At 37.1% G+C, this 13,024-nt stretch overlaps 1 protein-coding gene across 1 annotated transcript; it reads left to right on the top strand.

The window, feature by feature from the left end:
• The first annotated feature begins 2,157 nt into the window (after positions 1 to 2,157).
• dclre1b (DNA cross-link repair 1B) lies at positions 2,158 to 12,555 on the top strand. Its single transcript, XM_061736266.1, has 4 exons — positions 2,158 to 2,587; positions 8,295 to 8,460; positions 8,603 to 8,785; positions 10,235 to 12,555. The coding sequence occupies exons 1-4, from the start codon at positions 2,390 to 2,392 to the stop codon at positions 11,428 to 11,430; spliced, it is 1,743 nt and encodes a 580-aa protein (XP_061592250.1). The 5' UTR covers positions 2,158 to 2,389; the 3' UTR covers positions 11,431 to 12,555.
• Positions 12,556 to 13,024: the final 469 nt, after the last annotated feature.

Raw genomic sequence — 13,024 nt, 5'->3', positions numbered from 1 at the left:
TTTCTGAAGTGAGTGAGTGAGTGAGTGAGTGAGTGAGTGAGTGAGTGAGTGAGTGAGTGAGTGAGTGAGTGAGTGAGTGAGTGAGTGAGTGAGTGAGTGAGTGAGTGAGTGAGTGAGTGGAAATTAACTGCGTACAGTGTGTGATCAAAGTGCTTTGAACTGTGAGGAGATGATACATGCTGTGTAATACAACAAGGAATGTGCTGCAGTCCCAGATATAATTGTGAAACATGAGTAGTGTGCAACCCAAAAGGTGGAGGTGGGGCACGTCAATCAATTACTGTTGTCACCATAGCAACAATCAACTTTAATGTAGTTCCATTTCTATATGGATACGATTAACAGAAATGAATGCAATAAATCGCAGGGCCACATATGTAGAAACAAGCAAACATACTCACACTCACACCTAGGCAATTTAGAATCACCAATTAACCTACTATGGATGTTTTTGGACTGTGGGAGGAAGCCGGAGTACCCGGAAGGAACCCACGCAAGCACACAGAAAGACCCCCGCCTGGCCAGGGAGTCGAACCGGGAATCTTCTTGCTGTCAGGCAACAGTGCTAACCACTAAGCCACTGTGCTGCCCTAATTGTCAAATACTTTTTTTTTTTATAAAAAAAATTAAAAAAACAACTTGTAAATGAACTCTTTTCTTTCTCTCTTGGCTCCATCTTGTGGAGAGTATGACATAGTTCTGTCTAAAGACTGGAGCCTTATCTGCAAAATCATTCAAAACTACAGTCACGTGTGAAAGTTTGTACTGCCTCTTTTAATTTTATTTTAATTTAAAATGGAAAAAGGTGAAAAATATCATTTGGACAATACTATGTACTGTAGCCCTTTCTGCTTCCATAGCATGTAGATGGTACATTACAACCAAATTCTGCTTATCAATAGACCTTGCAGATGCAGATGTTTACGCAGTTTGTTAGTCTGTAACATGCTAGTCTGTCAGCATAATCGCAAAAGAGAAAAACATATGCAGTGTTCTAAGAAAAGCAATTGTTGTTGCATATCAATTTGGAAAGGGATGAGAGAGAAAAAGGAGAGAGAGAGAGAGAGAGAGAGAGAGAGAGAGAGAGAGAGAGAGAGAGAGAGAGAGAGAGAGAGAGAGACCTTAACAATACTGTATTTAATTCTTTTTTTTTGAATTAACTTAAATGGAAATTTAAATGGAAAAGAAGTCACTATTGATGCCTGCAACTTTTTCTTAACTCAACATCACTTTGAATGGTTTAAGATTGATTATATTTCTATTTGGATTCATGCAACTGATTTGTAATTGTGCCAAACACCAGATACAAATCTACGACGGAGTATTAGGGCCAAATAAGACAAAAAAAAAAAAGGAAATTACGAGAATAAAGTCATAATGTTGCAAGAATAAAGTCGTAATAGAATAAAGTCGTAATATTATGAGAATAAAGTCGTCATATTATGAGAATAAAGTCGTAATATTACGAGAATAAAGTCGTAATATTATGAGAATAAAGTCGTCATATTATGAGAATAAAGTAATATTATGAGAATAAAGTCGTAATATTATGAGAATAAAGTCGTAATATTACGAGAATAAAGTCGTCATATTACGAGAATAAAGTCGTAACAGAGAATAAAGTTGCAATTTATGAGAATAAAGTCGTAATATTACAAGAATATTTATAATTCATAATTTATGAGAATAAAGTCGTAATATTACAAGAAGAAAGTGTTAATTTATGAGAACTCTAGGAAGAGTGTGTTAAAATGTTGAATATTGAGCATCTTGTTATATTTATATATTTATAATATATTTAATATTACGATTGTATTCTCGTAATATTACGACTTTATTCTCATATTATTATGACTTAATCTCCTTCTTTTTTTTCTTAGTTTGGCCCTAATACTCCGTAGTACAAATCCCACTTGACCGACTAAGAAGGCTCTTCGATTAATTTATCCAACACGTTTGTTGGCTTGTTCACTTCTTGACATTTTATATCAATCTAATTTTCTTTTCTTCCAAGGGAACGCTTTCCTTCAAAAATATTTTATTTGTGTTCTGCAGGGTGAATTTTGCCCCACCACTACTGTTGCGGCGCACCACCGCATAAACAGCACAGCTGCAACAACAAAATAAACCAGAGAAGAAGACAACGCGGAAGTGAGGTGTTGAACTCAAATTGAAAGTGGAAATGGCGCGGTATGCAACAGTGCCAAAAATAACGATTCAGCTGTTAATGGTTCAGAGTTTAAACTAGAAGATCAAAAAAGTACAAGCGTGTCGACGTAATGCAGGTCATCGTCGGGTTACCCTTCCAGCTGTTTGTATGAGAAGAATGTTAAAGTCACAACAGGTTGCTAAGCGTCTGGTTTCCCAGTAGTGACTTCAGGCATGGACGATGTCGACCAACGGGAAAGTCATCCCGCACACCCCGCTGGCCGTGGATTTCTGGCAGCTGCGGAAATGTCCGGGCACCCGGCTGTTCTTCCTGAGCCACATGCACAGCGACCACACGGTGGGGCTGAGCTCCACCTGGAGCCACCGGCCCATCTACTGCTCCCCCACCACCGCCGCTCTGCTGAGGGCTAGACGGAAGGTGAGGATGAAATCATGCACTGTTCCCCAGTGGAAACAGGCTCTGGGTCTCAGTTTAGATAGGAGCCTTGACATTGAGTGCAGGGCCGGTTCTAGAAAATGATGACTAGGGGTGCATTTCAGATCAGAGAGGGGGTGCACATGCCTGGCACGTTATTTAACACTAAATTATGCATTTTCCCATAATTTCAAGCGGAATAATAATAGCAAAACAAAAATATTTGAGGTGTATTTCAAGTGCATTTTTGCAGCAATATCGCTGCAGAACAAAGAAAATGCTACATTTAGTCTGGACTACCTCACCCATCAGACAATCTAGCAACAGAAAATAAAACATGGCAACAAAAATAAATATAACCATAAATATACAAGACTGTCTCAGAAAATTAGAATATTGTGATAAAGTCCTTTATTTTCTGTAATGCAAAAATGTCATACATTCTGGGTTCATTACAAATCAACTGAAATATTGCAAGCCTTTTATTATTTTAATATTGCTGATCATGGCTTACAGCTTAAGAAAACTCAAATATCCTATCTCAAAAAATTAGAATATTCTGGGAATCTTAATCTTAAACTGTAAACCATAATCAGCAATATTAAAATAATAAAAGGCTTGCAATATTTCAGTTGATTTGTAATAAATCCAGAATGTATGACTTTTTTTTTTTTAATTGCATTACAGAAAATAAAGAACTTTATCACAATATTTTAATTTTCTGAGACAGTCCTGTAAACTTGCTTGCGTCGTTGTGCTTGAACCATTTCGGAATATCCATCGTTACTTTGTGTTAACGGAGCAGCAGAGAGCAGCGTCTTGCTGGTGCAGGAACGGCTGGAAGCAGATGAGTGACGGACACTGGCTGATTTATGGTTCCGCGTTGCACCAACGCAGAGCTTACGGCGTAGGATACGCGGTGACGCGAACGTATGGTGCGTGTCGCCGCGTATCCTACGCCGTAGGCTACGCCGTTGATTTAACGCGGAACCATAAATCAGACTGACGCGCGCGCATTTGTCAGTTTTCTTTTCGTCTTTTCAACTGAGCATGCAGACAAATAAACTGAGGGTGCAATGCATGCTTTTGCACCCTCGTAGACCCAGGCCTGATTGAGTGACAGTAGCAGAGGTGTCAAAAGTATTCACATTCATTACTCAGGTAGAAGTATAGATACTAGAGTTTAAAAATACTGCTGTAGAAGTTGAAGTATCAACTCAAGTTTTTTACTCAAGTAAAAGTATAAAAGTACTGGTTTCAAAACTACTTAAAGTATAAAAGTAAAAGTAATGTAAGGGGGAAAAAAGCCATTAAGGACAAAAGCCATTGAAAATGAATGCAAGTATATGAAAGAACCATATATGTGTGTACTATTGAGCATTAACATGTGTTTCAGAGAGCAGAAGATATGATGACTAGTCGCATATAAGTATTGTAATGTTGCAAAATGTCAAACTTCAGAGGCATGTTATCATTTATCCTAACCTTTATTGGAATGTACATCCAAGTTTAGTTGCAGGAATCTGAGGGCAACGGATGTAAGAACAAAACTGGACAAGAACATCTGAAACAACCACAACCAAATTCACTCTATCCGGATGGAGCAATTTAAATGGATAGTTTAGTTTTAGAGTAACAAGGCTGTTTTTAAAATGTAAGGAGTAAAAAGTACAGATAATTGCGTGAAAATGTAAGGAGTGAAAGTAAAAAGTCGTCTGAAAAATAATTACTCCAGTGAAGTATAGATAAGCAAAATTTCTACTTAAGCAAGGTAACGAAGTATTTGTACTTCGTTACTTGACACCTCTGCAGTTTAGATAGGAGCCTTATGCGCATTGAGTGACAGTAGAGTATACAGAAAGCACATCTGGATTTCAAAGAGCAGTTCCATTAGGTGTTACTAAGGAATAGAATAGAATACTTTATTGTCTGTCCCAATGGGGACAGAAATTCCTCTTTGACAGTGCTCACAACCACATTCACACATTCCCATGAAGACACATTAGAATAGAAAACTAATAAATACATTAAAAATACATTAAAAAGAAGAAAAAAAACAGTAAATAAGTTAGAACAGACATGACTAGTGTCTGTTAAAAGTGCACCGATCTATTTGATATTGTTCAAAATGATTGTGGCAGATGGAATGAATGATTTTTTTGTAAATGTTTTTCCGGGCTAGGGGAATTTTATACCTTCTGCCTGACGGCAGTAGTTGAGATGAGTGGTGGAGGGGATGAGAGGATGAGAGGGGTCTTCTGTGATCAGTGTGGCCTTCCTGACCACAGAGCTGTTGTAGAGATCAGACAGGGGGTGTGTTGTGATCTGCATATTTTGCTGGCCTGGTTTATTATTCGTGAGAGTCTGGTTTTATGTTTGGTGGTGAGCAAGTTATACCAGGATGAGATGTTGAATGTAAGAATGGATTCAATGAGTGAACGGTAAACCAGAGTTAAAATGTCTTTGCTGATATTAAATGTCCTTAGATTCCTCAGAAGGTGGAGGCGCTGTTGTGCCTTCTTGTAAATACAGTCTGTATGCTGTGTGAAGGACAGGCAGGTGTCGATCTCAGTCCCCAGGTATCTGAAGGACTGGACCTGCTCTACCAGGTCCTTCAGATACCTGGGGATTGTTGTGGAAAAGCAATTAAAAAAATTAGACCTTCCAGTGTAGACACTTTGAAAAATTACTTTATGGCTCAGCATCTTACTTCCATCTATCCATCCATTTTCTATACCCGCTTTATACTCTGCAGGGTCACGGGGGTCTGCTGGAGCCTATCCAGCTCATTACAGGCGAGAGGCAGGGGTCCACCCTGGACAGGTCGCCAGTCTATCGCAGGGCCACATATACATGGGTCAATGACATGACATGCATATTTTTGTGTCCGGGTGCATTATTTCCTTTTAAAATAATTTTAATCAATTTATGACATATATCACTTTATTTTATAAAACCTATTTAATTTGAATACCGTTTAAGTACATTCAAATAATATATATTATTTTACGTTTTGGCATCTCAAACCCCCAAAATGTCAGGCGGTGCAACCGTCCGTGCAAGTGAACAGACTAAGAAAACTATTAAAAATGGCCTTTTAATGATAAGAAATTCAAGATAAAATACTATGGCATTATTTTATGTTTGAAACCTTTCAAATTAACCAAATTTTACAAATATAAATAGTTTTAAAGCTGTTGATATAATTGAAAAACTTTTGTCCAGCAATTTATGTTCTTAAAATGTCAGGGTGGCACAACCGTAAACATGGGACTTTTATTGTGAAGTAAAGAGGTAATAACAGTGAACAGGATGGTGCATCAGCCAGAGGACCCCCAGTGACTTTTATGGCAGAGTAAAAAGGTTTGTAGATCTTGCTCAAATATTGATAAAAATAGCTACTTTTAACTCGTAGGCAGGCTGGTACACTTTCCATGTCAGGTGGTACAACCAATGTAAAACTAGGAAAATGTGATTTTATCATAAAACTCTTTGTTGTATTTAAAAATGATATGTATGAACTTGATAGCTAAGGTAAAGCTAATACAGGTGTCCAAGTCGAAGCCTGTTAAATTTTAAAATTAGTTGTAAACGTCAGGTGGCGCAACCATTAAGTCAGGTGGCGCAACTGCAAGGAATGTCACGATATTAAATAAATAATGTTATTTAAAGCTTAAAATGATCTATTACATTTCTAAAATGTTTATTAGTTTTAAGTTAAAGATTTTGTACATTTTTCATGATTATAATTTTTAACAATTTTAGATGCTAAAGCAGGGGTGTCCAAAGTGGGTCCTCGAAGGCTGCAGTCCTGCGTGTTTTAGATGTGTCCCTTTTTTTATCAAACCGTGATACAAGGAGCTTGGTCATCAACAGAACTATCCAGACCTTGAGGACAATGTGGCGACGACCGTTAATTAAAAACTGGTGTGTTTATGCAGGAAAACAACTAAAACATGCAGGATTGCGGCCCTCGAGGAGAAATATTTGGTTGCGCCACCTGACATTTTTTGGGCAGTGAAGTTAAAAATACATTCAAAAAATGAATTTAAACACTTTGAAATGTTATTTAAGAAATGAGACTTGTTTAAATACATTGTTCCAGACTCAAAAATATACATTACATCCATTTTGAACAGACTTTTTAAAAATACCTTTTTGGAAGCCTTATTTGTCATTGACCCACATACATACACAGACTATACACAGACAACCACACATGGTCACACTGACACCTACGGGCAATTTATAAAGCATCTTACTTTTGTTGGTCAATTCAGTTTTCCAGAAACAAGTCAAATGCTGTGGAAATACCCTATAAAAAAAGTCTGTTCAAGTTAACTTTATTAATACCCGTAAGTAGATTTGTTTTGCAGTAAAAGGCATCTCACACACAATCTCTACTGTCTTTTGCTCTCTTCACCAAAAGTATCTTTCATAGAAGATAGTTTGACATTTTTCAACAGAAACATCATGGTTGTAAATGATAAATGAATGTCATAAAGTTACTCTAGTGTTGAGGTCCTGGCATAATTGAAACGGTTTTGTTCACACACTTCCAGAGTTTACTAGGTAACTGACCATAACAGAACTATCAACACTTTTGCTTTACCTGATTTAGGATGTCTCCCATGTCTGAGATAAACATGCTGCTGAAGTCTAGCCAGGATCCCACAGTATTTATTTGGTGCAAGTCTTAATTATTAGTATAAATACACGTATAATCATGTTCATAGGCAATACAATTTTCCATTTAATATTATTGCTATTTAAAATCTAAATGCTGAGTTAACAAAGGTGACCCACCAAAGGACTAAAAACCTGAAATATCTCAATGTTAGTTTACCATATTGTATAAGAATAGCTTCAACTATGTTGAATCTACTATGTTAAAGAGTTCTGTTCATTTATTAACTTTTCCACAGATGCTTAAACTATTTATTTATTTAATTTTTTTATATGTTTGAGTTCTGGTTAGGACCATATTGCAGTCATTACTTATACAGTTAGACATCATCCATTGATCTTTTGCTTGTATGCAATTGTCTGCATTTGATTTTTCATTCAAACAAGATTCTGAATTTGCTACTCAAATGTTATTTCAGTTTCTCTGGCCAGCCATTCTAATGCTTTTCCTCTTTGATACTGAGTCTGAGTTCATGGTCTGGGTCTTTGGGAAGGGCCTAGAGACAATATGTTTTATAAAATACGCTATATAAATAAAATTGAATTGATACCAAGAATTAGTTGGGCTCCTTTTGGATTTGACTTTTAGTTCCAGGGTCCAATACCAAAGGATGCAAAGAAACTGCCTCTGGAGACTGTGGGATAGCTGTACAACCAATCAGAGAAACAAGGCATGCAACTTAAGCAGAGTGGCAAGCATATCAACAAACAAGCATATCAACAAAACACATCCACAATGGTGTGCACTGTCCAGTAGAGTATTAACACTGGTTAATAACTGTTGTCAGCTTTGCTAACCACTAAGCCACTGTGCTGCCCTCCACCAATTAATATATCACAATGAAATAAGGGTGTTTTTATTTTTGTACATTTCTACTTCCCCTTCTATCTGCTTGTTTAATCTTTCATTTATGGCGCTTTACAGGTCTTCATTTATCATCCTGTTCTTTTACTTATTTCTTCATCTTTCAATTTAATTTTTATTATCTGCAAGCTTCTTGTAATATCTTTTATCCCTGCTCAGGTGAAGGAAGAGTGGATCCATCCTCTTGAACTTGGTGAGCCATATCTGCTTCCCCTGGATGACATAGGCAAGGAGCAGCTCACAGTCACGCTGATAGATGCCAACCACTGCCCAGGAGCTGTCATGTTTCTCTTTGAGGGCTACTTTGGCGCAATATTATACACCGGTCAGTTTCTCCTTTCATATTTGTTATGCTATGTTTTGTTCTTTATTTTCTGTTCCCCTTATTTTTCTAATGTTGCACAGTACTGTGTTAAGAACCCTGCCGTGAAAGTTGATATTCAGAAATTGTATTCTGTTTTATTCAGGTGACTTTAGATACACTCCTTCAATGCTGCGTGAATCTTGTTTGAGGACCAACATCACTATAGATGTCCTGTACCTGGACAACACTAACTGTGACCCCAACCGTACTCTGCCATCCAGACAGAAAGCCACTCAACAAATCAAAGAGATCATCCGCAGCCACCCCAACCACAATGTTGTTATAGGTGAGTTCATAAAGAAAAGTTTTTCTCTTACCACCAGGACTCATTTTGGTCAGAGAAATACTTGCCACCATTAGCCTGGAGTTCATTACACCACAGAGACTCCAAAATATTTTATTTCTGTATTATATCTAATCCACATGACTTAATTTCAGCACCACTGCATTTTGACTTTATTTTATCTTCTTTTTGTCTTTTTGTTTCTCCTTCTCTGTTGCACTGTCTGTGCGCCAGTGATAAACAAATATAATGTAGACAACAATTTGTCACGTCAGTCCACTGCTATGTGAAAGGTGTTAGCTTAATGGAAGAACAGACAATTACAAAAATGCTATCTTAAAGGTTGGCTTTTTACAGTTTTAGTTCTGGATCATGTTTGTTTGTGTTCAGTTCTATCTGCATGTTCTTCTTTTCATACAACTTCATGGAAATGCAGCTGTGCACTTATAAAAACTATACAAACACTGGTTTGACGTAGGGTCTAATAGACCAGGAAGCCTTCAAAACATCTTTGATAACTTCATGCCTATTTTGGATTAGCTGATATTATAAAATTTATGTATCTGCAGTCATCTATGGAGGGTTAAAGATGACAAAATTAAATAAATAAATATATCATGAAATGCATACCGGTAAATCTACCATTAATTAATGAAATGTATCATACATTTCATAAAAACATAATTAAATGATTACATTTACCACTAAATAATTAAATATATCATTCAACACATACATAAATAATTACATACATCATGGAATTATGAAATATGCAATAAAATAATTAAATGTTCCATGAAATAATTAAATCTACCTTTTTTTTTAATAATGCATTTAAATACTAAAATGTTTGGTTTTTTTTTAAGAAAACTTATATTAAAAAACCTATTTAATTATTTTACTGTGTATTTATCTATTTCATTGCCTCCTATCTGGGCACTGTTATAATGAAATAATTTAAACTGTTAAACCCAGCCATCAAACTCGGTGTGTGACTTGTGTGGCTTGTCCACAGAACTTATATACTCAGCACTGTTGCTGCATGATTTTTTTCCCACAGTTTGGAAGGTGTTTTCATTGAAAATGGTTGAAATGTCATTGTGCTATTAGATTTCACACAAAAATCACAAAAAGCAGATATATTCCACAATCAACCAAGCAGTAATCAGGAAGGCATATATCACAATCAGTGGTATTTCTCCTCACAGGCGGTACAAGAAACAAAAGCAAAGTAAAAGAAGAGTCGACTTACATGTGCAAAATTAACACAAACAATATTCCAGAAGAATGTTTGTTGTTTTCTTTTTTAATTTAATTTCTTGTTTAATTGAATCACTTGTTAAAACATAGTTATGTAGTAGTTGTTGATATTGCAACCACATTTGTTGCAGGCACCATCAGCTTTTGAACATTTTAGCTTTAATTCCTCGTTTTCACTGCACCCTCGTTTAGGTCTGTACTCTCTGGGTAAGGAGTCCCTTCTGTTGGAGTTGGCGATGGAGTTTAAAACCTGGATTGAAGTGAGTTTTGAGCGAATGGAGACCCTCAAAGTTCTGGAGCTTCCTGACGTCTTCACTACTGAGTCAGGCGCTGGCCGTATCCGAGTCGTAGAGCAGTCTGAGATTTGTGCTGCATCTGTGTGCCAGTGGAACAAAGAAGAGCCTACTTTGGCCATTTTCCCCACCAGCAGACCCATCATCTCCTACCACCCCAGTGTCTACGTAGTGCCCTATTCAGACCACTCCTCTTATCAAGAGCTAGAGGATTTTGTCTCTGCTCTGAAACCTACTTCCCTTGTGCCCATTGTAGGAACAGTTTTACCTGGAAGTCTTTCTGCCTTACAGCCAAACAAAAAGTGTTATGAAATTCTGGTACCTGAGTCAGTCCGACAGTATATGTTGGGAGAGCCTGAGATGCAGCTTACCTTGTCAGAATACACTAGCCTTCGCCGCAGGCCCTTGAGACCTCTTGCCCCCAAAGGAGTCATATTTGATTCACCTGTAAAGTTACCAGTAGGTGGAGAAGCTTGGGAGGCAGACAGCCTGAACCAAGAAGAAGAAATGGATGTGGAAAATAGTGAACAACAGTCTGACTGTATCCTTTTGGACCCAATCAAGAAAATCACCCCCAGCAGAAACCGAGGACGAGCCAGAGACATCTGGAACTTGAACGTTGTCCGTACGGTTTCGAATGAAATGGCGATGGCAGAGTCGGTGCCACTGAGTCAACTCACACCAAGCAGCTTTCCTCCAATGGAGATTCTGATGAACACTGAGGCCTGCCTGAAGCCCATAGGTACAATTCCTACTGAAACAAAATTCAAAATGATAAATAATCAGCGTACAGGATATGGTAATGTTCAGAATAAATATGTTTTGTCAGATGGGGATAGCATGAGTCAGCACAGTGGGAATGATCAGAATGACGGTCTATTTTGCAACAGTCCTGACAGCGCCTCCTGTGCTTCATCCAGCTCCTTGATTGAGCTGCAGCGAGATTACATAGACGAGCTTGAAAACAGACTTCTAGAGTGTCTTCACTTCTCAGAGGAAGACATTAAACACAGAGGACTTCTGTCACAGAGCTTTGTGCAAAAGTTCACCCTCTCACCCTTAATAAATTTAGAGGAGGAAAATGAGGACATCTGACACGGATGCATGAATATAAGATCAATGGTTTGGTCTTATTTGAGTTGCCATTTTTATTTCTATTGGGAAAAAAGCACCTTAAACTACTTATATCAAGTTTGTTCCCTATTTTACGTTCTTTCCGGTATTTCATTGGGAAGCTGGACATTTTAAAAGGAAAAAAAGGAGGGTTGTGATCACAGCCTCACTGGTCTTGGACTACTTTTGTGTTCTCAAAGACATGGGAACAATCCTTTCTTGTGTGTTTCATTAAAAACAATTTTATTGTTGTGATGGAGGGTCTTAATGTTATTGTTTTTATATTATGGATGAAGGAGAGTTGCATAACTCACTGTTGAATAACTGAAAAGTCATCCTTGGGGTATTTGCAACTTTGCTGGATGGACCTAACAGCACCAGTCCGCACTACGGTCTCAAACCAGCAGGAAGCCGTGCTTGGCTGCAGTCCCACAGCCAGCTCCTCTTATCCACTGTCCTCACTGACCTAAGCTGTTCTGCAGACTAGAGATACATCTGTGCCAAGCTTTATCTTTCCAGTCTTTTGTAGCTTTTCACTAAAGCTTTGTGATGTTTGAAGTTTTGTGTCATACCAGTGTATATATCAGCCCAGTATTTGCTATTAATGATGTTATAACTCCTATATACTTGTGGTGCAGCAAGACAAGACTGGTTAAGGGATGTACAAAATAAAGTCCCAGCCAAGTCAGTTATAAAATGTGAAAAAAAAAAAAAAAAAATTGTTCATTTAAATAGGTTTGCGTTACATAATAGTGTCTCTGAATGGTGTTCCTGCTATAGTGTGAGCTGTGTACTGCTTTTTCTACTCTCCTTTTACATGTTTTATATTTCAATTTGACGAAGTATGGAAGCTTCACACTCTACTGCAATAATAATCAATCTATTAATAATTTCTAAACTGCACAAGCTAATAAGAACTATAAAACGTTTTTTATATATGTAATGCAATGTACCTGTACAATGTACCCTGATTTGACATGTTAACGTTTGAACCCTCAATCCTCTCTTAACTACTTGTAAGTATTCTGAGAGAGAAATAATCATACTGCCTAGTAAATCTGAAATGCAACCTGCATATTTGAATTTCCCTTGAGATTAATAAAGTATCTATCATATTGACTTGTGCATTTATTCTGATTAATAATAGAAAAGCATTGATTATTATGAATTCCAGCATGCTCTCAACATGTCCATGTAAAATCCACATAAAATAATGTTTGAACAGATTCCTTTACATGGTTTAAATGTTATGTTTAAAGAACTCCACATACAGATTAGTTTAAGCATTTGCCGAGTGGAACGATTCTTTTGTCTCTTGTTGCAATGGTGTTATCCTCCCTTAGATGGCAGTAGTTCACTTCAGTAGTGTGTCTCCACCTTTTAAATAATTTGGATTTTATGCTTTTGCAGCACATTTTAATTCTGGCTATTTTCTTTCTTTTTTTTTTTTTTACTGAAACTGAAAAAAATATATATATTTTCCTCTACAAGCTTATGTAAATATAATCCAATAATAAAGATGTCACAAGACAGGGCTTATCACAGACCATCTGAGTCTGAAGATGACCAGATTGCT

Source organism: Cololabis saira, chromosome 12, assembly GCF_033807715.1.
Source record: "Cololabis saira isolate AMF1-May2022 chromosome 12, fColSai1.1, whole genome shotgun sequence".
In the NCBI taxonomy this organism is placed as follows: domain Eukaryota; kingdom Metazoa; phylum Chordata; class Actinopteri; order Beloniformes; family Belonidae; genus Cololabis; species Cololabis saira.
This window is presented reverse-complemented; position numbering and strand designations above follow the sequence as displayed.

What these genes read in the sequence shown, in the direction of transcription:
- dclre1b (XM_061736266.1), top strand. Translation starts at nt 2,390, where the DNA reads ATGTCGACCAACGGGAAAGTCATCCCGCACACCCCGCTGGCCGTGGAT. An exon ending in TGCTGAGGGCTAGACGGAAG is followed by an intron (nt 2,588 to 8,294) that starts GTGAGGATGAAA and finishes ATCCCTGCTCAG; the next exon opens with GTGAAGGAAGAGTGGATCCA. An exon ending in TGGCGCAATATTATACACCG is followed by an intron (nt 8,461 to 8,602) that starts GTCAGTTTCTCC and finishes TGTTTTATTCAG; the next exon opens with GTGACTTTAGATACACTCCT.